The sequence below is a fragment of the Netta rufina genome (assembly GCF_964035555.1).
Source record: "Netta rufina genome assembly, chromosome: 4".
In the NCBI taxonomy this organism is placed as follows: Eukaryota; Metazoa; Chordata; class Aves; order Anseriformes; family Anatidae; genus Netta; species Netta rufina.
Window position 1 is genome coordinate 19751823 of NC_140127.1, and position 26272 is coordinate 19778094.

The following is a 26272-nucleotide window of genomic DNA, read 5'->3' on the forward strand; positions in this document are numbered from 1 at the left end:
CCGCCGGAATGAATGGAGCCGGGCCGGGCGGGAATGACGGCCGATGAATGAGGAGGAACCAGTGAATGAATGAATGAACGAACGAACGAACGAACGGGGGCGGGAGGGGCGCGCGCCGCGGGGGGGCGCTGTGCCGCCGCCGCCCGGCAGCCCCCGGCCGCGCACGTGTGTGAGTGCGCGGGGCTGGGAGGGGCGGGGCGGGGCCGGGCGGGGCGGGGCGGGGCCGTTTTTTTTTGTTGTATAAAAGCTTCCCGCCACAGCACGCAGCCGTTTGGCGGCAGTTTCCCGCCACCACCGTTCCCGCCACCTGCGCGGAGCTCCCGGCGCCGGCGGGAGGGAGCCGGCCCCGCGCTGCCCGGCCCCGGGGCAGGATGCGAGCGAACGGCTCCGTCCTGAACGGCTCCGTCCTGCCGCGGGACCCGCCGGCCGGGGACGCCCCGCGCCGCCCGCCCTGGGTCACCTCCACCTTGGCCGCCATCCTCATCTTCACCATCGTGGTGGACCTGCTGGGGAACCTCCTGGTCATCCTCTCCGTGTACCGCAACAAGAAGCTGCGGAACGCAGGTAAGCGGCGACGGGGCGAGGAGCGGGCTCCGGGAGCTCCTCGGGCTGCCCCCGCGCTGCGGTGGCGGAGCGGCTGTGGGTATTTTTAGCGCCCGCCGCCGCCTCGTGGTGCTATTTTTGGCTCCCACCTCGGGAGGGAGGAAGCAGGGAGCCTCCGAGGGCGGCATTTAGCGCGGGGTTAGGGGTGCTGCCGGGGCACGGTGCGATTCCGCGTGATGGGTGCTGGGCTTCTGGGTGAGCTGCTTTCAGGTAGAGAAAGGTCTCAGGTGATACATAGGTGATACACTTGACCTGCGGTGCGAGCTTCAAAGCCAGCCACACGTTAAACTATAAATGTTGCAGGATTCAGAATAAGAGGACACTTGCTTTGCTTGTTTTGTTCACCTCCTACTTTTTCCTACTTGTTATTTCTTTTGGTAGCAGGAGACAGCTTGAGGTACATCCTTAATCTGTAGTTTCGACAGGATAGTTTTTGCGATGGTCTGTATTAAGTAAATCCCTTTTAGCTCATGTGCTATTGCTCTGACAGGCAGCAACTTCCTCAGATTCATTCTGCTTTATCACGGCAGGCCAGCTGCTGTGCACGTGTACCAAATCTGTGCGCTCAGCCCCATGCATCTTTCATTGAGAGAAACAGGAGTGTGTGAGGGAAGCTGTGCTCTTAATGAAAGCAGAATCGCAATCTCATAATAGAGATGCTAGCTGTACTTTTTTCATGACTAGCTGCCAGTTTCTTTGTTACAACTTCGCTAAATTTAGTAGCTAGTGGTTCAAAATTCAGCTGAAGGGGAACTTGATCCTTGGCTTCACTGTAAACTGGCACAGCAAAGGTAGCTGACTGGCAACCAGTGGCATGCTTACCTTTCTGAGGTTAAGTCAGGCAATTCAAGTAGATGGTACATATCAGTTTTATTCAGCTCTTGTGGAATACCAGAGCACAGTATCAAAATGAAGACAATCTGACTTTTCCTGTTGCCATTGATCTAAATTCCTAAAGCTGTATCTTGCTTTCATTGACAGAAGTTACTTTCACTAGAGCTGGCAGTACTACAGTGTGCAATACTGTATGGTCAAGATGAGAATCAGACTCCAAAATGCTAAGGCAGCACTTGACTAGCTTTGTTTCTTGTGAGATGCTCTAATGGAGAGAGGGTTGAGATGGCCATGTTACTGGGGTTATTCCAGGGAAAAGGGGTAATACTCTCTTCCCCCTTAGTACAGACATATTTCAGTGCTTCTGGGGGAGGGGGAGAGTTGCACTGCAGACACTTCTGGTAATAAGCCTGAGATAAGTACAGTGCCAACTTTCTGGAAATGTAACTCACTGGTTTGGTTCTGTGTGCATGTTCAGTACTGTACATTTCACAATATTCCTTTTGAATCAAGACACATGCTTGCTTGCTCTTACTGCATTTCTCATTCTTTTTCTGTCACAGTGAACTGCAGCAAACTGTCAACAGTTATCTCCTACAGCTAGGGGAGTAGAGTACTTTCCTGAACATATGATTTAACCTTGAATATGAACTAGATACTTTCCTATACTCTGAAATGAAGGATTATTGGAAATAAGTAGATACTTGGTACATGATAAATTGTTTATAGTCTCCTTTAGGGAAAAATAGAAAAAGTAAGTTTTAAGTTTCCTAATGAGGCAGATTAAAAATCCTTTTCCTCAAAGGAAAGATAATACATAGATAAAACGAAACTCTGGGAAGAAAATATGCCTTGAAAAGGTGTGTGGACTCTTCTTGACTAATCTGGTAAAACCCCATACCTGGGCATAACTTGACCTATGTGAACACTACTATTAACTTGGCATTGAATTAAGGAAGGCTTACTCAGGTGAGTAAAAACTTACGATTAAGTGTAACTACTCGAAAACACTGACCTAATATTTACTGAATAGGAAGGAGCTTCCTAACTTTTCATACTAATTCCAGGTTATTCAGCAAGAGAACATTGCAAATTGTGTTTAAATCAGATCATATAACTTGATGGTTATAAAGACAGTTACAACTTTTTACAGAGCTATAATAAGAGAAACTTCTGGTTTTACAACAGCCTATTTAATAAGTCTTTTGCTGGCACATTTATTAAGGAAAAAAGGACACAGGATGAAAATTCCACTGGAAAAAGGTCAGGGAGGAACAGAAGACACCTCCTGAAGAAAATATATAATTGAAGACTTTTCTTTTTCCAAGAAAGGACTAACAAATGAGGAATATTAATACTTTGCCAAAAAGGTGGATTTGGTGGGGGAATACATCTTGCATCTCTGTCCCACTCTCTATTATGTACATATTTTGGAAGATTACTGCAAATTGAACCAGTGGACTTATGATTAAAAAAATGCACTGAGGAATAGTAGGAAGGCATAGAAAAACCTTCTCAACAAGTGGTATAACCTTCTTGACAGTCAGAAGGTTAGTAAAAGGCACTGGCCAAAGCAGAGAAGTCAGTATCAAAGAAGTTTGTCTCAGCAAGCGAGGAGTTTCTGATACTACAGACTCCTTCATAGTCACAAGCATGGCTTCAGTAGATGCTCTTCTAGACACAGAAGCTGATGATGCAACTGGTAGGATCCTCTTTTATTTAATGTACTTGACTTGTAATAAGTTTCATAGTTCTGGTCTGTTTCTTTAATGGTAACTTTCTAATCTAACAAGCACCTGACACCAATTCAGTTCTGATGGAACAGTTGTGATTTAATGCTGGACTGAATTTGGTTTATGATGTCTGATCTTTTAACTTTGAAAGAAATTTCAAGAGGAACATTCAAGGCATAAGGATTCTAGTGCCCATATCTTGGCAGGATGTCCATGCAATTTAAACTTTAAGCTTATGTGCTTTATTAATAATTCATTTGAAGAAGAATGAGGATAGCTCATTTTCAAAAGTTTGCTGTAAATCATCTTAATATTTGCAATGGAAAATGAAATTCATAGATGAGAAATAGGGTCATTCAACAAATTCTACCCTGAAATATGGAATAACCAGCTTTAGGGAAGGTAGATTAAAGAAATGCTAGTAGTTTTTGCAGTAAGTGAAATTTCTATTTGAAACTCTTAGCACTGGAGTTAAACACCTCAGAAAAATGCGAAGAGATCATTCAAAGTGGTTTATGTAGGATTGTACAGATTCCTATCAGTGACTGCTAGTATCCTTATGCCTTTGCTGTTAACCATGCCAAGAAAAACAATGCATCAAGAACAAGGTGAAGGAGCAGTTGTAAGTCTTTGACTCTGAAGATTAGTTTAAAGCTTAGTATGTTAAAATGTCAGCGTTTTGGCCATGGGGGGCTTGGGTGTACAGTGATTACAGAACTGGGCCATTCTTAAGGTCAATGAAGAAAGTTCAAGTGCTACTGTCCCTCTTGTTCTTTCTATTCCTTCTGAAACTGGTCTCTTGGTCCAGTGGGTTGCCTTTTCCTGGGTATTTTTGTACTGAGGTCAGCTGTGCCCTGATTATCCCTTCAGTAAACTTCTGTGACAGAAGGGAGCTTAAAGCAGGCAAGAAGCTAGCTCCAGTAGTTTCACACTGACTCTTCTGTGCCTGCCTTGTTGGCTAATGCTTGGTAAAAGCTGGATATTACAGGGATTGGTGCCAAGATGGTAACTAGCACCTACTGCATCAGGGCAGGCAGCTGCATTCACACCCCACCCTCCTTCTCAGCCATCTCTCTTTTGTGTTTAGATGTATCTGGCTTTTCCCTGTTTTCTGTATTCTTGGCACAAATGCATTGTTGCTAAAACTCTAGCTTTTGGTACTAATGAAGATAGAGCAAGTCCAATGTTGCTGAGGCCTCAGGGCCCTAGAAAAGTAATTAACTCACTAGGACTGCACACATGCTTAATCTGGAGTGTGTTAACTACTTTAGTTTCTTCCTTTTCATTTGACAATGTTTGCAGCTGAGGCAGATTTAGCATGCATTAGGTCCAAACAAGTCTGTAAAGGAAGCTGAGTGCTCAAAGGAATGATGAGGTTGAGAGTTATCTATGACTGTAAGTCACTGGTGAAAGAACGAAGCAGCTGTGTTCCTTAGTACTATTTTTCAAAAAATGGTAATTGCTAAATAATACAGCCATCCCAGAACTGGGGAGTGGGATCCACCAGTAAGAATATTATTTTGGAGGCTTTCCAAATTGGCCTTGTTTTAAAATTATGTACTCTGAGCAGTGTAAGAATCTGCCTGTAGTTTTTTCAGTGCAATTTCTAGAGTATCAATCTTCTGCTTCATTTGGAACCAACTTCTGATAATCACATTGGAGATCTCATCGAGCTTTTCAGAATGGCTATTCTTGATGATGTTTTTTAGTGTTCAGACAATTTTTAGTAGAGTAATAGTATTTAATAAATGAAATTCCTGTTGTAAATCCAGACTAATGTAACCATTGTTTTTGTTACAGGTGATCCTTGGACTTCTTTTTCTGTCCAGAGAGAGAATGGGTAGCCTGACAAATATTTGACTCAAGGGAGATAACTAACAGAAGATCAAGTTGTAGCACAAATTCAGGGTTCTGATGAAAGATGAGATGATGTTGATGGCATTATTTCAGACATAACTTCAGGTATTAAAAATGGTAAGCTGATTGGGAGAGGGGAAAATGTCTAGAGGAAATACTGAACTTGTTCAATTGAACAGAACTGAGTATAAAAACTTGGTTTAAATAAAGCTGTTCCAAAGACTGGTTTTGATGAATAATTTACTGAATTGAGGGTTTTTCAGAAAACTACTTAAATGACATTGTCCTGTCAGTGACCAACAATAGATGAGTATTTCAAATAACATTCCATTCTTTCTAATATGTCCGCTAAATTCAACTATTTATACCTTCTGCAAGTTTCTGCTTTTTGAAGTCTTTCACAGCAGTGCTTCTAGCTTGCTGCTGCTAGCAGAGAACAGTACCTACATATTATACTGCTTGTCTTTTTTAGTAGTTCTTGGAGTGCTTCTCCCTTTTCTCATTTAGACGGCTTTTCATCTTTAATCTTTTATCAATTTCTGATCTGCTTCTACTCTCATTCTTTTTCTATTTTTCTTTTTACATTACTTTCCTATCCTGCTGTGGATGCTTCTTGTGTTTCTAGCAAATGACATAAGCAGCAAGTCTAGTTTCGTGACAACTGCTACCACCAGTGGGCATCCAATGCTATAGGACAATGTCCAACCCATTTGTATAAGGCTGGCTTTCCTAGGGCAATAACAATTGCTATAGCAGGGTTAATTCAGTGCTGTGCATTAGTCTAATTTTGCAACCTCAAGAACCTTGTCACCCTTGCTCTTGGCAGTTTTTGTCATATCAGTGAGCTGCTTCAAATTCCATGTTAATTTTGCATTCCTGAGTAATGATTGCCAAGCTCTGTTTCAGGAGGATGAGTGTTACTAAGAATTCTTCAGGTTAAGAGAATATTGCTAGTGTTTTATTGTCTGCTTATTTAATGTGTAGTTAAAAATGCTGAAGACTGTAATACAAATGCTGCTATTAGAAGTATTCTTTCAAAGTCTATTCCCCTTAAAGTCACAGAGGCACTACAGCAGCTGAGTAGTATAATCCAGGTTCCTACCTTACATGTCAAAATAAAGGTCAGGCCTATCTTTTCCTCCTGTAGTTTTGAGGATGGATATGATATACAAGAACAAAACCTTAATGATACCCTTACATTCAGATGATAAGAATGTTGCATGTTTTAACCTTGTACTTTTCAAGCTGATCAGAAACTAAGGTGTAATCAGCAAGTCTGTTTAACTCTTTAAATAGTGACTTCTGTTACTTCTAAATAGCTTATAGTCCCATTATAGTCCCGTACTTGAATTAGGCATTTTCTCATAATGGAGAACTTGATCTCTTCCTTTGCTATAGTTGTAAGAAACTCCTTTTAACACTTTGCTCGTTCTTTGCTCTCCTGTCACTCCTAAGGTCCCATGTTGAAAACAGAATAATTTCAAACCCTGCTGTACATAAGCAAGTATTGAAATTTTCAATTCAAATGCAAAGTAGTGGGAAAGGTATGTGAATGGCTTCTGTTTTTGTCTACACCCTTAGATAGCCTTTTAGCTACCTTTGTGTTGCTTGGGAAGGGTATGTACCTTTCCATTTAGGCCTACAGAAACCCTGCTCTGCATGATGTACATTTCACATGGATCATTTTCCTCCAATGTGATGCTGAAATATAAGCTCTATCTTATCTTAGTTTTGTATCTGCACCCCAAAAAATAAAGTTAGCAAAACTAGTTTTTCTCTTTGAAGGAGAGGCTACCAAGCAGAGGCACCCTGTCCCTGTGCTGGAATTGGTTAACTCTTCCCTTGTTGCTTGGTATTGTGAGGTCAAGTGATAACATCGCTTTTGTTAGGCCACTTTGTCTGGACCTGAGTATCAACTTAGTGCAACAGTCAGTACTATGTTAGTTGTCTAGGGAAGACAGCCAGTTCTGTAGCCCTTGGCAAAAGGCACGAATGAGCACAAGTACAGGGATTGGCCTTGAAAACTGGTACCCAGCCACAGCCCAGAGAAGTTCTAGAAATGTGCAATTATATCTACTGGGTGAAGCATCATAATTTTTCTCCCCATAGCAGTAGCTATGGATTACATTTGATGTATACCTCTTTACCAGATTCAGTGATGAGTTTTCTGCTCCTTAGTCTTGATTCTTAAGGACTTGTTCTTCCTGTGTTGGGGAGTGAAGAAGGGTTTTCATTCTTGGATATGGAAGTGTTCTTAGCTCAATACAGGCATGGTATGGACAACTTCATTTTAGAGGCATTGAAAGAAAGGTATCTTTTTGCGTGAGTTTCCCTCACTTTATTAGTATCACAGAGCCACTTTTTAGTGCCTTTTCTATGAGTGCTAAAGGAGAATAAATTTTCTTTTCTTGAGTAACAGCATCCACAAACTTATTTTGATGTTATTTTAAAGGACTGGATATTGTTGGAAAATTTGGTAGCTACATTTTATGAAGAATTGATGTCTCCATATATGTGAATGAACTGGATATTTCATTGGTTAATTTCATTTTGGATGAAGAACTAATGGCTTATAAATAAAATCATTTTTTATTAATGGTTTGTGTATTTTGCATTCATATATTGTATTTTAATGTAAATAATTACTAATTGTCTCCAGATATCTCTGGCTGTATAATTCTGGGGTCTGCCTTCTGGAGTTTGAGTAATTATCTAACATGCATGTTTGCATAATTTTAATCTGTTACAAGATTAAATTTCTTCCTAATTTCTGTGCCATATTAAATCTGCAAACCTTTCCCAAATTTAGGTTATTGAATCAGTTATTACTTAGAACAAGGGATTAAAAGGGAACTTCTAGACTATCAAGTCCAATTTCTAGGTGTACTAGACATTCATATAAATTCTTTAGGAGTCAGTCCTCACCTTAAGTTATAGCTTTTTCTTATTCAATTGCAAGAAGGATGCTCTCAATACCTAAAATGTTTTCTTGTGTAAATGTATTGTGCTTACTAAATGTACTGTGCTTAATATTTAATATCTCTTCCAGTAATAAATGGTGAGAAAAAGCTCTTGGCTCTTACTCTAACTTTCTAACCCAAGTCAAGTATCAAATTCTATTTGTCTTTTGGCAAAATAACCTTTCCCCTTCTGTGAGAGCACTTCCCCCAGGCATGCACCTCATCTCTAGAATATACCTTCCCTAAAAGCAAAATGCTTGTTGTACTGAAATCAACTAGCAAACCTTTTACTATGGTCATTAACAGCCTCCTTTCTCTACTTTGGCTGCAATACTTGCCAAAGGATACAATACTTGCCAAAGTCTGCAATACTGTTAAGTCTTAAACCTGAAGTGCTGAAAGCAGTAAAGTCTTCTGCATAACTTCCCTTCCTATACCTGGCCTCAAGCCAAAAGCCGAAGATGCATGTTCACCTCTGTTCTCTGTGGTAAGCTCATCAGCATTTAAATTTTTTTTAAATGTTACCTTTAGGTATGTTCTCTAGTGAAATTCTTAATACAGAGATTCGTTAAATGTTTTAAGAAACATGGGGTCAGGTGGGGATTTTTGTTTGGTTGCCAATTTCCTTGTGATAAAGGTGATTAAAAATCAGGGTTACTGTACTCTTAAGTGCCTGACCTTTGTATAGCCTGACATGGGTGCATGATGTGAAGCCAGTTGCAATTTCATGTATAGCTGGTATGCAGACTATGGAGTCTGATAATTGGTGCTTCAAGAAACCCTTTGGGAATAAAGAAAACACAAAAGGCCATCTACTACCACAATACTGTACTCTGATTTTCCTCAAATGGATTTTGTTACTGAGGTCAAGGGCAGTTTGCTTGTACTAGAGTTGTCTAGTCAGATCACATCATGTTATCCTTGATGCTATCTTTGTCCTCTGCTTTCTAAATACTCATCATTCTTTAACACATTCATTAAGCAGAACACAGTTTAAAATTTGGGCTTTGCCTTATTGTACAGATTGGTGGTTCTGTTGCTATTTACATCAATATTTGATATTCCTTTGGAAGTTTCTTATCAATGTGACTATCTCTAACCACTACCTTTTCAGTTCTTGCCTTGACTTTTATCCTAATTTAAGGAACCCCACTGCTCAGAACCTCCGCAGTGCATCATAAACCCACCTTATTCTCCCTTCCTGATGCTGAAGCATGTTTCAGCACCTATTGCTAATTATTTTCTTGGGATTGGCTTTTTCTACTGGAGATATACAGAGTTACTTTATATAAAGCTTATGTAAGTCCTATGGTTCTTTACCATGCTGCACAAAGTACTTGTACAAGAGTTCCATTTTATGGTATACTTGTTTCATGCATTTGCAGAAATAAATGTATTTAGCAGCATTTCCTCTAATTATTTATATTTTTTACAGAAATTAAATTTTCATTTTTCTTTTAGTGCTGTAGTATCCCCAGCATATAACTCATGTTCATTGCTTGTGAATATATACGCTGTCTCTGCAAATAAGGATCTCATATACAGGTTAATATTCAGCTTGTCTGACAGGAAGACAGTACTGTTTTCCCTTCTTCCTTCATCTAGACAGGTGGCTATAAATGGTATAAATTAGAACAATTTCAATGTTTCTGTAATTGATGCTTACTGAAATGGATCCCATGGGGATTTTTGTATTGCTGAGTGCCACTTGAATACAGTTTTCACTGGCCAAGCTTATTCTAACTATTCTGCATGTAACCATTATGGATAATAGAGTTAACACACTGATCTCCATCTGTCAGGGTACAGTGGATTTTTGTCTCTGTATACAGAGAAGACAGTAGAACCAAATTTGTCTTAAATGCAAATTTGTTTAAAATAGTTTTAGTTTAATACCTAAAGTAGAACTCAAAATGCAGTCAGATTTTCTTCTACTTCCTTGCAGCAAAGGTTTTCAAACATGCCTTGAATTAATTGGGCAAATAATTGGGGATTTTTTTTTTGCAGTTTCTCCTAGAAAACTGTGTTTATACCACTTCTGTTTTTTTTCAGCACTCTTTCTTGTACCTTCTTCTCCTGCCCAGTTAGTGTACCCTGCTACTAGGAATCTCTGCAGTGCCTGATAATGTCAATTATGAACATTTTGTTCGTTGCTGGAAACCTGCCTTGGTTTTCCTTGTTTGTATGATATAAGTATCTTGTTCATAGATGCCCTCCTCCAACAGCATTTTGTCTGCCTAGCATACCCATTTTTGTTATTTTTGAATGCACCTAGGAATTTGTGTTGCTTCTGTTCATTGTGTGTTTGCACTTAGGAATATTAGCACTTTAAAAGGGCATTGAGTGCTTCCTTTGCAATTACTCTTTGTAAGAATTTCTAAGGAATACTTCATGACAATCTAATACAGTTGTACGAAGCTTGGGTTTGCACCCTGTTAATACTGCTGGCAGTGATCATTATCTAAATCATGCTGTGAAGATGCCCTGAAGATATGGTGAACTCTGACACATGTAAGTGCAGGAGTATGAATGCATTAAAAAAAAGATTAATAAGCTAAGTGAAACCATCCCAGTGGAGACAGTTTGCAGTCTGCTTGTTGGTGGTGTTTGTATTGGGGTATCCCAATTATGACAGCAGTAACCCACCCCATCATTGTAAGCTTTTATAGCAGGTCTTCCCTATACTTTCCTCAAGCTTTTACAGTGACAGAGCTTTGCTACTAGAATGCTGACTAGCAGCAGGCTGCCTGAGCGCGTCTTTCCTGCGCAAAGATAACTTCATAGACTACCGTCAAAGCAGTGAACTGATTTCTAAAATCTGCTTATATTCAGAGATTCATGTTGTCTTCTGTATCCATATTCAGAAAATTTCAGATCAGATTCAAATCTCACAAAGATGAGTCATACTGTTTCTATATTTTGTCTAGTCATCACAAGGAACGGTCAACAATTCAATGTTTGCCTACTTTACTTAAAAACAACCTTTTCTGCCTTGCCAACAAATCTCCAAATCATGAATTTTCTCATGTCGCTTTGTCTACTCAAACCAAAGAAATGGAATTTCCAGTAGTAACACTGTATGGCAGCATCAGTATATGCTTAAGCTGAAACCCATTCTGAAGATGTACATGTGTTAATACAACTTTAAGAATGTATTTTGTGATAGCATTTCTACATATTCATATGAGAAGTGGAAATAGAGTATGTGACCAACCACTTGTAGAAACACTAAAAACATATTTTTAGCACATCAGAATGTTACTAGAAATAAAGAACCATCTAATTATTACCTATCTGTAAACTGAAAGAATGATACCTTCTGTATTCAAAAACTAAGATGCTACTAAGATAGGAAGACATGATTTGACAAGTAAGGAAAGTCGTATAACTTGAAAAGTGAATTTCAATTGTAGGAGGTCAATAATTAGGCAATAAGCCTAAACTCAACCTTCACTCAAAGGTTTAATCACTCCGGAGAGTTACTGGAAGTTAGCTGTGACTCTTTGCATGTGTAACTTTGTGGTTACTTTTGGGCTGCTGTCTGTCTGTCCTCCTAAAGAAGATGGTTCTCAGGAACTCCACACCCCCCCCAGTGACTGCAGTACTCACAGTGGATAGAAGGGGCATCACTGCAAACCTTCAGTTGTATAAGGTGGTTTTAGTTCATAGAGCGTTGTTCAGCTAGCAGCATCAGAATAGTGTTCTCTGTCATTTTCTTTTTGTTTTTTTTGATTCCTTTTGCTTCCTAGAAGAGAAATTGACCTTTCAGAGCACAGAACATTTTTGGTTGAATTTTTTGCAGCTGGTGTCTGATAACCCTAGTTTTGATAAGTAGCCTGACTCACTTGCTCTGAAATTAATTTGCTGGTTACAATTATTCAACTTCAGGTTTAGCTCCAATTTGGAGTTCTCAGTCACCATGCAGAACTGTATGGCTACTTCAGGGCTACCTCTGTGACTGATGAATATGCATGGTGCTACAGCCCATCACAATCCTTGTCATAAGGAGGCTTTCTGAAGGACCTGCTTTTTTTTTTTTTTTTTGTCCAAGGCATCTTGATTCCACCAGGCTTCTGTTGCAGCACTCAAACCGTTTTAGATCACAGTATTAAGGGAATCTTCCCTATCTGACAAGGACAAATATTTTGCCTGTCATACCTAAAAACTGCACGTTATCCAGTATACTCTATGGTACTGAACAATAAATGCAAGTGGACGCACATTTTGTCATTTTCTTAGCCTTTATTTATTTGGAGTTTTCAACCAGCTTCAGGTTTTCTAGCTTTTCAACAACAAATGGCAGCAAGCTCTCCAATGTTTTGTGTTCCTTCAGAAGATCAGACTTATTTTCTATTGAAGTTCTATCAAAAGGGCATCAGTTGCCCTTTTCTCATTGTCTTCCAGAACCATCTTTCCCATTCTCTGTAGACTTTGTTGATTCCATATCTGTCTTCAAAGTTCAGAAATGACCTTTGTCTTTAACAATCTGTGTTAATATGTTGAATACTAAATTTCTGCCTGCATGCGGACACATGACCTCTATTTCTTGTTCTCTGTGGACTTTTTGCTCTTAGCACAGTTTTCTTGTTTTGTCCTATCTGTCATGTCATTCCTTCCATGTTTGTTCCTAGTCAAAGCTTATAATTTATTACATTTCTCTAGACCCCCTCATGTATCTTGTCTGCTTGTGTCATGGTTTTCAAGCAGTCAGTGTAGAAAATAGCTAAATCCATTGGATTCTATTGCATCTTGCAGTCCCTAGGCATTTTTTCCTACATATATTCCACATCAAACACTACATCATTTTAAACCCTAGCTACAGTTAGGAAAAAACTTTAAAACTACAGTTTATTACTTCATTTATTCTGCCTCAAAATCAAATCCTTTTAGTTTAGAAGTCACTGTGAAATACCAGGAAAGTTCAGCTATTCAGGGAATTCTTTTCTACATAGGTAAGTTTGATAGCATTTCAATTAATAAATAATATCAAAGAAAGTGCAGCAGGAACATAACTTCAGTCAGAGAAAATCAAAATATAATTTTATGGTATATAGAAAAATTTGAATCATCTTAAATACAGTATTACTCTACAAATTACTCTAAAAGTTTCTTAAAAAGATCTACTGTTAAGTATTCTTTGCTTCTTGCTTTTTCAAGTTCTTGTTTGGATTGTAGCCCTGAAACAAATCTGCTTAAGCTAAGCTGTTTAAAGCAGTACCTAATGCTTTGTTAATTGTCCAGACAGATTACTTATTTTAATGACTCAGCTTTGCCTTCAAGATTTCATGACATCTTGGCACAGCATACTGGCACTATTCTGATGGGAGGGGCTGTAGGGAAAAAGTGATTAATATGGGTCTTGAAATTACCACTCAGTTAAGTGGAGTAAATGCATTAATAATTTTGAACCTGCAACACATAGGCACCTGAAATTCCCATTTGTTAGTTTATGAATCAAATTTAAAATATTACAAGTTTCTTCTGGTACCGGTGACTTAGACCTAAATAGTAGGTGGCTGTATGAGCGGTTTTCTTGCCTGATACACTGTAAATCCCTTTGAGCAGCAATAGTTCTGAAACTTATGTATTTTAAAGGAGGATATGAATCATTACAAATGTACTATGCTTTTGAATGCCTCTAGACCCTCAAAGAATTTCAGACACTGCACAATTTGATTTATTTCAGTGATGGATGCATTTGTGCAGAACATGTGTAGTTTAGTATATTTGGGCTTTGCAAAAAGGAAGGTTTTCAGCTTCGATGGCATTGTAGAACTATGCAAGAAAAAGGATTGAGTCTTCCTTACTCTAGACTGTTGATTCCACTAAGGTATCTCACTTTGGGCTTTTTTGATCCACATATAAAATATTCACGTACAGCATGTGTATACATTACATATATGATATGCACAATGTCAGACTATCTGAGGAAGAACTGTTGTCCCTGTTAAATGAGTATCTAAAATAATACAATATATTAGCTTCAGTCTCTTTATAAAGCCTGAGAAGTACATTCCCTAAATATACTGTAGAATACTAAGTCTCTCTAAACTCCAAGCATCATATGTGACTTCTTTTATTCTGTAGTACTCTAGAGTTGAGGCAGAAATTTGTGAATTTATCTTTGGGGTGAGTCACCTATTCTGAACATGGCTAATTGTGATTTTGCTTTCTGCATTTGTGGCAGATTCAAATCCCATGTCTGTACAGAGACTTGTTTGTATTGATTGTTGTATATATTCAGGAAAATACATATTTCTGACTTTCAGAATTGGTAGTCTCCCTGCTTTTTTGTGAGTGGTCTTTGAGTCTGCCAGTATACAATTCAGTCTTGATATTCCTGCACATTTTTTGAATTGTTTTTGTATAGCTTGTAAAATTCTGAAAATGTATCTCATATGTTGCAAGAATGATAATTTTAAAAGAAAGCACTTGAGTTTTTTCTCCAGATAACCTTCCTTATAAATGCCATTTGTTCACAAAAGTTATTCAGATAACATATGTCCTGTAATCCTTCAAAAAAATTGGCTTGAAAGAAAATGAACTGTGTAATTAGATGTTCTTTCATGATCATGTACTGAAGTAATTTCCTACTTAAGTTTGCACAGCTGTTTTTGGATGAGATGATACAATAAAGATAAACATTAGAATATGTTTGTTTTTTCTGGAATTAGCATTTTGAGAGGCAACTATTAAATGGAAAAGCTAATAGAGTTCATGAGTCTGTGGGGAAAAAATGATTAGTTAAGAAAATTAATGGCATGATAGCTCTGTGGACCTTTCAGTTCTTTAAAGATCTTATTTCCATTTACTTCTCTTTTAATCTAGGTACATGGAGATCATTGAATGAAATATATCAGTTAATCACTAGTGAAGCACAGTTCAAATGCTCCTGTGAATTCTTTTAGATCTCAGTCCCTTTAACCACAGAATCATAGAAAAGCTGAGTTGGAAGGGACCCGTGAGGATCGAGTCCAACTAATGGGTCCCCTAAGGATCACCCTCCTCCCTCCCTCCACCACCACCCCTCCAGCCCCCCCAGAAAAAAAACAACACCCATAGTGTCTGATTTACTTTTCTTGCCTTATATTGCCTAGCACCAATGAAAGTTGCTTTTAGATATTTCCACTATTTGTGTCTTAAATGATAGTTCAAATAATGTCTAATATTCACTAGAATGCATCTTCTCTCATTTGTTGTGCCAGTGTCTGAAGTTTATGAGGTTACTTACAAAGCTTGCCCTAAGTTCTCCATTTTACCAAGTAAAATAAATGTTGCTGTGTCTTCCACTGTATTTCCATACTGTTGAAATCAGAGACTTTACTGAAGGTACTGGATGCTAGTGAAAGCAGGAGGTAGCCTTGAGTTACATTTTTCTTCTTGCCAAGACTGCTTATATCAAGGAACTTAACATTACTTTAAAATGTACATATTTGAAATCAATGACTAGCCCCTCAGTTTAGCCAAAAAGCTCATTGCTGTACTTGTTGGGAAAGTCTATAGTACTTCTTTAGACAGCTTTATCTGTTTTTGGGTAAGACCAGCATGTCTGATAACCTGCAGTCGGTCATCTCATTGTGGTTATTTGTGAACTGATACGTCAGAATGACTACTTTTATAGTAAGACATTTGTGTCTTCCTCTAGCTTATGAATTTTTAAACTTATAATAAAATCTAATAAAATTATGTCCTTTTAAACAAGTTGAAATACCAGTCAACTGTAACTATGTATGTGTGAAAATTCTACTGACAGCTGTAGAGTAGTCATAAAATAAGGGCATGGCATAGCTTTAAAATCACTACAGCAACAGCTAGTGATGCTTGCTCTAGTTATGGTCTTGCCACAAAAACTGCACACATCAAAAACATCAAAACCTTCCAGAGTTTCTTTTCTGCTGAATTTGACATAAAAGTAATCATCACAGAATTAACTTTTTTGCATTAAAATATTAATCTCTGATTAGCAGTCAAGTATTCTCTTAACACTAACAGCAAATGAGAAATCCTGAAAATTTTTAATGAAGAAAAAAGCTGAAGTCACATAGAGTGAACCACAAATCGAGCTGCTAGCCTGACGCAGACACCTGTTAATAGAGCTGTAAACTTTAAACTGAGATTTTCTAAAAAGCATAGAGGTGGTCCCTCTGTTGATGTGCAGTGATTTAAATATTGAAGCTATCATGACCAGTGTAAGGGGAAAGTCAGTATAAAGGACAAATCTCTTATTTTCATTTCCAAGAATCTAATCTACTAATTTGAAAAAATGCTTTCTAAACCGTAGGGAAAAAGAGACATTTGTGACAGCAGAAATGAAATTTATATAGTAGTAAGAATATTTACTAATTTCATGCTTATTTATACTGCCCCTGTATACTGCCCCTGTAATGGACTGGGCTTCTATGTAGTAAGTATTGCAAAAACACCCCCAAAAATGTGGTCCTTATTAACAGGATTGCAATCAAGTAATTAGGAATTGGGTTCATGCATTGGCTTATTTATTCTCATTCTCTGCTGATCATTCATTCACAGCTGTAACTTGTATAAGAGATGTGGCAGACTGAAAGTCTGTTTTTTGTACTTACATATGTATACATACTATGCGTATCATACTATGTAAAGTATATATCTCTGTTATCCAACATCTCATATATTGCCTGGAGCAGCACACCTTACAATAATTTCATTTTTATTAACACCTGCATTACCTTAGGCTGCAGATTTTTACTTTCTTCCCTCTCGGGGTGTGAGAATGCATCTCCCACTGTATTTGTCTTCAAACCCAGTCTCAAACAGCCTAGGTATCTTAGTCTGTTCTTTCCAATTCAGTGTCATATTTCATCTATCAGATGAAAATCCAGAGCCATTTGCCCCCATTGAATTCAGCTATGCTGAATTTTTACACTGAAATGGTAGCCTCTGGTTAGATTTTGCCCGCATTTTGTTGATATCAGTGTGTCTGTGCCACTTGCAGAGATTGGTCATTTCCTCCTTAACCTCTTCTAAATTAAATAAGCAAACCTTTAATTGATGCAAGTGTTATCAGCTTCTACAGTTGTGATAGCTGTAGCTGATGTTACATACTCCCCATGCACCCGTGTAATGTTCTTTGCCTATTGAAATTCAAGGTCAAGACATAAGAAGCTATGATATTTTCTTAATAAGATTCAAGCCAAAACAGAAACTGATTGGAAACTATCAGGAGATAGGCCTCCCTTCTAGAAGTATTTCAAGCATTTGCATAGCATGCAATTTTAAACTCCTCACACACTTTCAACACATTTCAGGTCATTGCAGAGGCTTCAGGAAGGATAGTGGATTTGGCCAAGCAGTTCTCTAGACAACTTTGTTTAAAGCTGCAAGCTCTAAACAAGAATCACCTACAGTAAGATATGCATGTGACAAAGTGCTAAATGGAAGAGGCAAAGGCATGTACCAAAAGATGGAGCTTTGAAAGCGTTATCCACACTTTGCCAAAGACCTTTCTGAAGTTAGGTTCCTTTGTCTTTCAAATACAGTCACCTCACAGGGGACCCAAATGAAGTTTCCAGGGTTGTTGTTGTTGTTTTTTTGTTCGGTTTGGTTTGGTTTTGGTGCCGTTCCATTTCAACATGAAAATGGTGAAATGTCATGTTTTAAGGATGTGGATGCCTCAGTCAGAATATAGTACCTACCCTGCAGCTGGCTTATTTTTAAGTGCTCTGCAGATCTAGGGCTTAGCTGTGAATGTCAATGTTGGAATGCTTGGAACTAAAAGCCATTATACAGATTATTTTTTTTTTCGTCTCCCTTCTTTTTTCATGTCTCCACTGAACTTAGGAGTCAAATGTTTTTGAGAGTGGAAGATATCTAGGAAACTCAAAATGCTCTCACAAGTTTAGAAGTCCCCAAAATACTTCAGTTACTTCAGATAGTTTTGTCTTCATCTTATTGCAACACCTCCACAAAAGCAGAGCATGATTGATGTATTAAACGTCTAGGGAAAGAAAAAAAATTTAGCTTCAGTGCCAGTTACACTTGAGAAGATGAGACAAATTTTATTTCCTATCTGAATGCTGAAGGCACTTTCTGCTCAAATGACTCTTCTTCTGATAAACAAACTATTCAAAATGAAGTTCCTTAGACACATGTTTTTAGTGATGGTAACTGGAAGATTTCTTATGTCACTGTGTCGTCGTGCCTAGTATGTCCATGTTCCAGTCACTCAAATCCATAGATTTATCTAAAATAAAAATCAGTTCCAACACATTGCATTCCCCTTTGGCTTATCTTTAACTGCTTGAGTTGTCACAAAAGTCATTTTAATAGAGGCAGCTGCATTTCATCAAAATAGTGTGTGATGCTGTTCTTTGAGTACTGACAAGCCAAAGCTGTGCAAAGCAACCTTAATCCAAAGTTCAGAAGAACTCTTAATTGCTGAATTTTCTGAGGTTTGTTTCAAAATTTCTAGGTGATCTTTCTACATGATGTTAGTATATGTTTTGCTCCATCTGTGAGTATTTTTCATATCAGAGTTCTTATTGATGTTATTAATCAGCCATAGATTTTTTGTTTTCTAAAGGCAAATGAAAGGTTTGCAAAAGTCAAATTTGACCATTTCCAGCAAACAAATGGCTTCACTGTTTTGTGCCAGTGATTCCTTTCCTTATAATGTCTTTTAAGCTAAGTGGCAATTTTTGCAGATTTTTTTCCTCCTGTAATTTTCAGGAGCATGACTTTCAGAAGAGAACAATCATCTCTTTTCAGAAAAGAGACGTGGTTATTACCTGTTGTATGGTCACATCAAATCTGCTTGACAGCTATGCTTTGCCAATGATTACCATTAACACCTGCATGAAGCAGAAAGCCATTTTAGATAATATTGCAGCTTATTTAGCTAATATTGCAGCTATATTGCAGTTATCCAGGGTGGCTAAACCTCTCCCATCTGTTTTTTTTCAGTTTGGGAAATATGTAGCCACAGTGATTGCTGTTTGATCTTTTTACTTGTCAGATTGCAGTGGCTGAAAAATGATCTACATTATGGTGCCACTTGAACTTTGAATGGGACACATGAAAATGACCTTAAGACAAATAATTTAAACTGATTAGGAACTTAAAATATAGAGAGACTTTGTTTCTAGTTGGAAATTTTGATCTGTTCCACCTTTATTTTCCTTCAACTTCTTAGTCTTCATAATAAAGTATTAATAGCTCTCAACATACTGAAGGCATCAAATTCTAGTGGGATATGAACCTGTGCTAGGAATTTTAAGAAGTCTGTCTCTTTCTACATACCATAGGACCAGCTCCATCAAAGTGACCCTGAAAAAGTATCTCCCTAGTCAATTCATTACTGTATTTCAGAATCTGTTTGCTTGCAACTGTGCAAGTTGTGGGGTAAAGACTGAATCTTCATCTATGCATGCACTACTCATTCTCTTCAGGAAGCGTTGTTTCCCGTGGAACTTCTAATGGCAAGGGTTGTAGCACCGTTGAAGAGTGCTTGTTTTAAATGAAGGAGGACCTGTGTTTGATCCCTGGCATCTCCAGGAGTGCTTTTTGGTCGTGGAAGGTGATTTCTCCATCTCTATTCCACTCTTGTGAGACCCCACCTGGGGTACTCCATCCAGCTCTGAGGCCTCAGCACAGGAAGGACATGGGCCTGTTGGAACAGGTCCAGAGGAAGGCCACAAAGATGACCAAGAGGGCTGGAGCACTTCTCCTATGAAGGAAGGCTAAGAGTTCTGGGGATGTTCAGCCTGGAGAAGAGAAGGCTCTAGGGAGACCTCATTGCAGACTTTCAGTACTTAAAGAGTTCTTATAAAAAGGATGGAGAGGGACTCTTTACTCATGTAGATAATGATAGGACAAGGGCGAATAGTTTGAAACTGAAAGAGGGGAGATTTTGATTGGATGTTAGGAAGAAGTTCTTTACTCAGAGGGTGGTGAGGCACTGGAACAGGTTGCCCAGAGAAATTGTGGATGCCCTATCCCTGGAGGTGTTCAAGGTCGAGTAGGATGGGGCCCTGCCCAACCTGGTCAGTGAGTGGCATCCCCACCCATGGCAGGCGGCCTGGAACTTTAGGTGGTCTTTAAGGTCCCTTCCAACCCAAACCATCCTGTGATTCGTTTCCTTAAGTCTGATTGTAGGCACAATGTTTTAAAAAAGTTGTCTATCAAATTATACAATAATAACTTTTAATATCTAATTGAATTTGAAATTATTTCAAAGACACTATTGAGATGATGAAATAAATTGTATGTGTGACCCTTCATATTTGGAAAAGAGGAGTGAGTGGTAATATTAGAACAACCATTAATTACAGAGCAGCAAGTCGTGTTATCAGTGTTAAACTTCGAATGTTTGAATAGAAATAACACATCTAGGTTTAGAAAATAAACAGAACCACTGCAATTCAACCCCTAAATCAAATAAGTCATTCTTTTTGAACCAGTTTAGTTGGGGTGTTTTCCTAAGTCTTAACCTTAATCAGCTTCTGCTTTACAGTCAGTGGACAGCTCAGCCCATTATCTTTGCACCATTCAACCTGTCAGAATTCATTAGCTTGCCATCTACAGAGAACTCCCTCTACAACCAATTGCTTGTTAATTCATCTTCAGCAAACTCTGAGGGATTTTGTTAAAGAGCCATTTTAAGCAAAGTATTTGATTTATACTTCCTTTGGCACCATTTAGCCAAAGGTTCAACAAACGTCAGATTTTTACAGCTCACCCAAGGTTGCTAAGATTTCATGCTTCTCGAGATTTTGAAAGTAATCCGTTCGCAGTGATTTTGGCAGTGGGTAAATACCACGATAAAAATCTTTTGTGATTACTGCATTGAACACTGTTTAGTACTTTTCTCCCTTTAGGGCAATTATCTTCATTAAAACACACTAAAAATAATATGATGGAGCATCTTTCAGTTTACAAGTTCAGTAACAGACATTCCTTGATGCATGTACAGCATATTTTTCTGAAATTGCTACAGGGCATTGAAACCTCTTGGAATATAATTTCTTCATTTTTGTTAAGCTTGATTTTTTTTGTTAGATTGCCTCTTTGATTGTTATTTGATTTCTTCTTTATACTGCAGTGCCACAGATTTTAAACAATAATAATCTTCAGAATTGCATTTAAGTTTAGTTATGAAATGGCTCTACAAATTGTACACTTCTTTTTGCCTACGTAGAAGAGTCACTATAAAATAATCTGTCATATATAGGAGAATTCTCCTGAATTCTCCTTCTCTTTCACAAATATTTTCAGGCCAGAAATTACTTAGGCTATTGTGTGAACAAAGGAAATAGAGAGTTGTGTCAAGGGAATAGGCACCAAAACTGTGGCAGCTACATGCATTTGGAACATGATTAATGTGTTTTGGAGATGGAACATCAGGGTAAAAATCTGAATCTTACACTGTTTACTGGTATATTTTTTGTTTTGTTTTTAACTTCAAACTCTCATATCTTTGCTTTTTAACTAAGAATGGATAGCATTTGACGCTTATTTTCTTGTATCTATGATTTATACCATAGATATGCTATACATTTTTGTAATGTCATTCCACGCAGTCTTCTGCTGTAGGGTACCAGCCAAACTACTTCAGTTAGGAGTACAGGAGTACGTTATCAGAGGCCTCTGTAAAATCAGTGGATGCAGCTAAAGAAGCTTTAGCTTTTTTTTTCTATTAAAAGAAGATATCAGCACTTTCTCTTCAACGGGTAGGAAGCAATGGAAAGGTTTGCAAGGTGGAAAGTAAACCTCAGAGAAGAATAGGGAGTTAAGAAGAACAAAACTAGGTCTGGAAGAAGAAAATAAGGAACTTTTAGGGGATCATTTATTTCTTCTCAAAGACATAAGACCCGTAACAAAATGTAGAAAGAAACTAAAGCACTAGGTGAAAGACAGTCATGAAAAACAGGTTAATAACAATGAAATAAAATAAAATAAACTCCAGAAGAGTAATTGCTTGCTTCATTCAAAGCAGATTGAAGATGTGACAGAAACTTGGGAAAGCCACATAATTTGCTTCTTTTGCTCTTATTATTTCCTTATGCGATCAAAATAAATAAATAAATAAATCGAAGCTGGCATTCTTATTTTTCACCTCTAGAATCCTGTGTGCAAACTTTATAGGCTTTCAGACTTTTCAGAACTTCCAGTTTATAAAGAAATGTTTCTGACTGTAGAATATGAATTTTAAATTAATCATTGTTTTTGATAATGTTTTTTCACATCATATGCAACAAATAGTTCATAAATAAGGTGAACACAATTGCGTGCTCTTTACTGATAATTGATAACATTTTATATTGATTTTTCTGCTTAAAAGCAGAAAAGTAAAAGGAAATGAGTAATAGGAGATAACCATATGTTTCTTGGTAATTTATTTTTATTTTTATTTTTTTTTTAATATCCTAGTGTTTATTCATGTGGAAAATTGTATCTCCCACTGCTCTTGCCGTTGCTTGAAAGTCTACAGTGTTAAGGCAAACTATTAAGGAATAAATGAGGATATTTATTTCATGGGACTTTTCCTTGATGTTTTTTTCCTGTCACTTTTATACTATATGATGAATGGAATCTGAGCTTGTAGAATCTCTGAAATAATCCTTCAGTTTTGAAATAGCTTTAACAATGGTTTGAATATACTTGGCAGACACATGATAAAGGTAGCATCCATTACTTCCAACATCAGTATTCCAAAGATATGGAATATTACATTATGGATATTACACTTGCCTTTTGTTTTGTTTTGTTTTGGTTTTGTTTGTTTGTTTTTTGTTTGTTTGTTTGTTTTGTTTTGTTTTTTCCCTTGTTTTTTTTTTTTTTCTATGTAAAGATAAGAGGGCTTCAAACAGATCATGTGTTAACCATAGCAAAACCAAGACTGTCCCCAGATTGTTATCAGTACGCCTCAGATTCAGACATTCCTTTCTCCATCTGAAGCACGTAATATTGTTAATGTGAATGTGAATGGGAGTATAGTTCACTATATTTATTTCAGAGGTATAAGCACACAATTAAATTTGAGCGATCCATGGCCAGATATTTAACTGCTGTAACTGAAGTGCTTTATTCATCTCACAATGCAGTATCTCATAGATGATATATTAGCTTTTGATCAAAATTTGATCAAAATTTGATCAAAATTTACCGTATAAAATGTGTACGTGAATTTCACAAGTATGGTAAATCATCCTCCCCTGCTTTGATTTCTGTGTACAATGATATTTTCAACAAACATGTAGTTTAAAATAAATATAACTTGCAGAAGTATATGTGGAAAGCCTTTTCTCTTCCATAGGCAGGTATTATGTTAGTGCTGTGCTGTGCTTCTCATCAGGAACAGAATGTCAAATTTATGGACTGATAATGGCCAAGTAACTGATTAGTTCAGCAGAGATGTCAAAGACCTGGACAAGACCAGACTGTAAAACATTCAATATGAAACTGCAGTCTATTTGTAAAAGACTGTACACCTGCAAATGAATGTCTAAAAGATGAAAGCACAATGGATAACACTTAAAAATACCTAAACTACTTACAAGTAAAGGTCCCCCCCCCGCTTTTTTTTTTTTTTTTTCTCCCAGTAACTTGTGAGCATATAAAGAGCATTTTTGGTAGGCCATGCATTTTTGATAGCCCATGCATTTTTCAGCAGCTACATGTAAGTAGAATCTGTAGTTTTCTTTCTTCTTTTTCCATTTGTGATTTGTATTTATTTATTTTTGTTTTGATTTCCTTAAAATTATTTTGGGATCTCCACCCAGATCCTTCAGCTCTTAGGTAACAAACTGGAGTAAGTTCCTTCTACCTGTACTCTCAGCAGCTACAGGGGGACTGGCATCTCCAAACAGACAGTCTCTTATTAGCCTAATTTTTCATTACTTCAGACTTTTTTTAAGTCATTCATTACCATAAAGCAACGTCATAGCTATGCAAAATCTAATTCTGTAGTCAGACTTTAAATATGTAAATGACTGATGACTGTCTTTCAAATTACTCACATCAAGTTTGAACACTTGGTTCCAACAACACCAAGCCTTTTTTTTAATTACGACTACAGAATTTACCACATATTAGTTTTCTTTGACTTCTAGTTATTGTATAGTGTATTTTTCTGTCAACACACTTCTGATTTGATACCAAGTGAAAATATAGGAGAATTTAATCGTTACTTTCTATATGAGCCTGATCTATCTTTATTAAAAGGAAAGATATAATAAATTTCACTAAAGCAGTGCCTGGAAAAACTGGTCAGATGTTCAAGACTAGACTCCTCTCAACAAATTTCACAAGCAGCAGCAAAGTCCAAGCTAAGTCCCATTTACACACAGTAAGTTGTAGTTTAATGTAATTATATAATAGATTGTAAATTCTGTTGGAATGTATATGCTTCATGTAGATGACTAGAAACATGCTATTGTTTAGTCTGATTTTTTTTTTTTGTTACTTCCTGGGTGTATTTAGAGAGCAGACTGAATGACAAAATCAGGTCACAGTGGTGACATTCAAAGCAGCAATTAAGCTTCTGATCATCCATTCTCCAAAGTGCCCTACACAGACTGGAGAATGCCATATGCAAACCATGGAAGTTCCTACCTTACATGCCTGCTTTTCTCTGCTCGCTGTACAGGACTGATGAGAGATACAGATGGCAGGCACTCTGGATTGCTGTTCAGTCTCTTGAATTTAGCTGCTCTAATGGGTGCCGGTATGAACCTCTGGCTCCCCTGTATTAAGATTATAGAGCCTACAGAGACAAACTCAGATGGAGCAGATGAGGCCCTGACTGCAAGTTAACAGATGCTGGCCCTTCTCTGAAACAACTGCTTTATAGTATAGACATTACTGATACACCTAACTATATAGATTGCCTTCTACTAAATAACCACATTAGCAATGAGTTCCAGTCTACTTTTGCTGTAACCACTCTAACTCAGTTGTATAATGTTAACTCATCCAAAATTTGTCTTGAGATATGTCTTTTCCAGTGTTTCTCATTTTAATAAATTTAAGGCCCATTGACCTCAACAAGAAAACTTTCCTCTATTTCAGTATAGGAATTGGGCCTTATATTAATTTCAAAATATCCAATTAGGTCTAACTAAGACTTTAACATGCTTTTAATTTAAATAAAATTATTTATAAATTAAATAAACTACTGTAATTGTTCAGAAGTCCATTCAACTAGCTGTAATTTCTACTAGCAGACACTAGAGGGAAAAAATGTTCTGTGTTTTTAGACCATTAAGATGCAAACCCAACCGTAATGCATTCCATTTTATGCATCCCTTGTCAGAATCAACATGCTGATTGTACTGTTGTGGAGTCACTGAATTAGAGCTCAACTTTGAGAGAACATGGGATTTTAACGGTATTCTTTACTGAGCAGTCAGCTGGTGTTAAGGTGTGATAAAGGCTCATTTTGTAATCCTTACAGAAGCTGAAATCCATTAAAATACTGTAAAAAAATTTGTCTAGGTAACGACCAAGGGTTCATTTCATTCTCTTCAATGCACTGAATTCTTGTGAATATTTTATAGGTGCATGTTCATTCACAGAAACTTGCAGTTCATCTTTGCTAGGAAACATAGCTTAATTTTCATGAGCACAAAGTATTTTTTTTAAGTGTGTGATTGCCTTTTTCCCGGCAAGCTCTCCAGCTTTTTTTTTTTTTCCACAAAAAACATACTCCTTAGATTCTGCTCTCCCACCTCCCCCAAAAGTTAGAAGAAAAAAAAGGAAACTTGCCAAAATTAGACCCCTGCAGAATCCACATATTTACTTGAAATAATAGGAAGATTTTAAAAAGTCCAATGGTATTTTCTCCTAGACAGCTACAAAAAGCAAATGTGTGTAGTCATGGATAACAGGGAGCACAACCAGTGTGAAAGTGTACTCCTGAAACTATGCCAAAAACCCATTCTAACACATACGTTGGAATGTCTCCAACACCAAAAGGCATACGGCATTTTAGGACAGTGGTAAGAACAGGCAGATGTTATCTGCTTTTTTTCTCTAGGTATTGTAAGTTAAAGCTCAGTCATCTCCAGTTTTCAGAACTATACATGTTTAATCATATTAACTAGTTATTACTTTGCTTTTTAATTATGATTAATTATATTATAATTATATTATACTAATATAATTATATATTATTATAATTATTTTAAATTACAGTATTAAAAACCACTCATATTTTTCTTCTATTACAACTGCTTTATACAACCTGGTGTTTGCACTGCTGAAAAATGTGACAGACTTCTAAAGACCAAGGAAACTAGATTTCTGGTTCCC

General features: G+C 37.4%; 1 protein-coding gene across 1 annotated transcript in view; it reads left to right on the forward strand.

Annotated features, from left to right (window-relative positions):
- Positions 1-371: 371 nt before the first annotated feature.
- The window catches only part of MTNR1A (melatonin receptor 1A), a gene marked incomplete at both ends in the record, with an annotated part of 44314 nt that continues 18413 nt past the window's right edge, over positions 372-26272 (forward strand). The window contains one exon of the mRNA XM_084286179.1: positions 372-564. Coding sequence (XP_084142305.1) covers positions 372-564 — 193 coding nt within the window. The remainder of the gene's footprint in view (positions 565-26272) is intronic.